Source organism: Buceros rhinoceros, unplaced genomic scaffold (assembly GCF_000710305.1).
Source record: "Buceros rhinoceros silvestris isolate BGI_N320 unplaced genomic scaffold, ASM71030v1 scaffold21571, whole genome shotgun sequence".
NCBI classification, from domain to species: Eukaryota; Metazoa; Chordata; class Aves; order Bucerotiformes; family Bucerotidae; genus Buceros; species Buceros rhinoceros.
In genome coordinates, this window is record NW_010393980.1 from 23,854 (window position 1) to 26,159 (window position 2,306).

The 2,306-nt window shown below is 56.7% G+C and overlaps 1 protein-coding gene across 1 annotated transcript in view; it reads left to right on the forward strand.

Annotated features, from left to right (window-relative positions):
- Window positions 1-2,306, forward strand: part of COL6A2 (collagen, type VI, alpha 2) — a 24,105-nt gene that overhangs the window by 10,154 nt on the left and 11,645 nt on the right. Inside the window, exons 17-22 of the mRNA XM_010145101.1 lie at window positions 125-187; window positions 615-665; window positions 1,062-1,097; window positions 1,444-1,506; window positions 1,751-1,813; window positions 2,106-2,141. Of these exons, the coding sequence (XP_010143403.1) occupies window positions 125-187; window positions 615-665; window positions 1,062-1,097; window positions 1,444-1,506; window positions 1,751-1,813; window positions 2,106-2,141 (312 nt within the window). The remainder of the gene's footprint in view (window positions 1-124; window positions 188-614; window positions 666-1,061; window positions 1,098-1,443; window positions 1,507-1,750; window positions 1,814-2,105; window positions 2,142-2,306) is intronic.

The following is a 2,306-nucleotide window of genomic DNA, read 5'->3' on the forward strand; positions in this document are numbered from 1 at the left end:
GGGGAGATGCTTTTGCAGCATCACCTCAAGAGCTGGTTTCTCCTGCGTGGTCGCCCGTGCAGCCAGGGAGCTGCGGGGAACGTCCTCACCCACTTCCTCCTCTCTCCCCAACGCTGTTCTGCAGGGATCACGTGGAGACCCTGGTGACTTGGGCCCAAGAGGTGACGCCGGACCACCAGGACCAAAGGTGAAGTACCTGAATGCAACTCCGCATTTGAAAGCATTTATTATTTGAAAGTATTTATTATTTAAAAAAAAAAAAAGCTGGTTTCCACTGCAGAAACTTGTGTACCTCGGAAACAGAATGACTCAAACCTGAGCCTCCCCATGGAGCAGAGATGTAGGTCTTGCTCTGGCCAAGGCAGCTCTGATTACACCCCTCACCCTGCACAGATTCTGGGGTGTCCCTGGCAGGTGATGTTCCCCAGGCCCTGCAAAGCCTTGCGCCATGCAGCCGGTCCCAGTGTTTCAGGGCCAGCTGCAGAAGTTGCAGCTGCTGGTGGTGTCTCACCCCGAGAGAAGACGAAAACGGCTCTGACAGTCACTGGCGTTGCCAGGTCAGAAAGGCTGGGTTTGGTTTCTGACAGGCTATCTTTTTTTTTTTGCTATCAAAGGGTGACAGAGGCAGACCTGGCTTTAGCTACCCTGGACCCAGAGGACCGCAGGTATGTGCCTCGTCCAGCACAGATATACATGCTGTGAGAAAGCCTGGTTTGGTGGAGGTTGCTGTTGGAGCCAAGCAGCCTGGGAGAAGAGGGAAAGTGGAAGAAAATTGATCATGGTCACAAAAAAGTGAAGCTCCCAAAGTGGGTAATGGGGGTTGAACACCAGGACTGAACCTGGCTGGAGCTCCGTTAGCCTCCTGGCAGCGATGCTGGGGACCCCAGCCTCAGTGGTGGTGATGGGGACATGGCTGTGCCCTCTACCCCAGCCATCAGTCTGAAGCTACAGCTGCTGCTGCTCAGCTTTGTATCCCTCACTGCAAACCTTGGATGTACGTGGGCAATGGTGGGGGGCTGGTACTGGCTGGGTGCTGACCTCTCCTTCCTCTCCCTTTGCAGGGTGACAAGGGTGAGAAGGGGCTGCCAGGACCCAAGGTGAGTGTGTTTGTTGCTGTCGCCTGTTTTTTGTACTGACTGAAACGCCAAGTGGTTGTCACCCTGTCCTGGCTGTGTGGCTGCGGAGCCCTGGCTGTTCCCTGCAGCTGCGCTTGGGTGTATCCCAAGCCCATCTCCTTTTGAAGCCATCTGAATTATGCTTTGCAAAACTTCCTTGTTCTTAGTTAAGAAGGAAGTTTGCACTTGGCCTGTACAAACACCATCTGTTTGCTCTGCGCTGAGCTGCTGGTTTAGCAGGTGCTCCATGACGCGCTGATAGCAGTAGTGCCTCTGCCTGAGCACATCCAGATGTGCTCCATGATCTGTTTCTCCTTCCTTTGAGCAGGGAGTAAGAGGTGAGCCTGGACCGAAAGGAGTGCAAGGGACCAAAGGAGTGAAGGGGGAACCGGTAAGCAGACTTCCTGCACTGCCCACGGGTTCAGAGTCCCACTTCCACACCTCTGCCAGGGCGTGCTGGGGACAGACTGCCCTCTCCTGCGTGCCCCGTGTCCCCAGGCTTGGCTGTGGCAGGCTGGTGACCACGCTTAGCAGGGCTGTGCCTGATGAGGGGGTCAGGAGGAGCCTCAAACACCAGCAGTTACATCGCCAGCCTTGCCGGGGAAATGCTTGACCTTTCCTTGTTTCTTCCCCAGGGCGATCCTGGCCCAGGAGGGGAGCCCGGGCTCCGCGGTCCACCTGGCGAACAAGGCCGCGAGGTACAGTAGTACCATGCCATCGTGTCTGAGCAGATGCTCCAGCTTCGTCCTCTCCTCTCCACTTCCCCTTGATGCTCTAAAGCCCAGCGGGCACAGCAGGTCTCCCCGCAGCAGAACTTGCTGTAGGGAACACCAGCTGCCAGGCATGTCTGCTGGCTCCCCATGAGGCTTTCCTACCCTTCCTGTGGCAGACCTCTGCAAAAAGCCATGGGATTGGTGTCCCAGACATCTAATTCCCAAAAAGAGAACTCTTGGGAAAACTGTGCCTGAAATCCCTGTGCTCTTCTTGCAGGGGAGCCCCGGCCCAGCAGGAGATCCTGGCCTGACTGTAAGTAGCACCTCTCTGCAGCCCCCATGCTCCTCCTCCTTGGGCAGCTGTGGCTTTGCTGTCCACAGCCTGAGTACAAAACAGGGCGTCGGGTCCTGCCACTGCCCGGCAGAGTTGGCCTGTGGCTTCCCATTGGGGGCGAGGGAAAAGGGGAGGGGGGCAGCC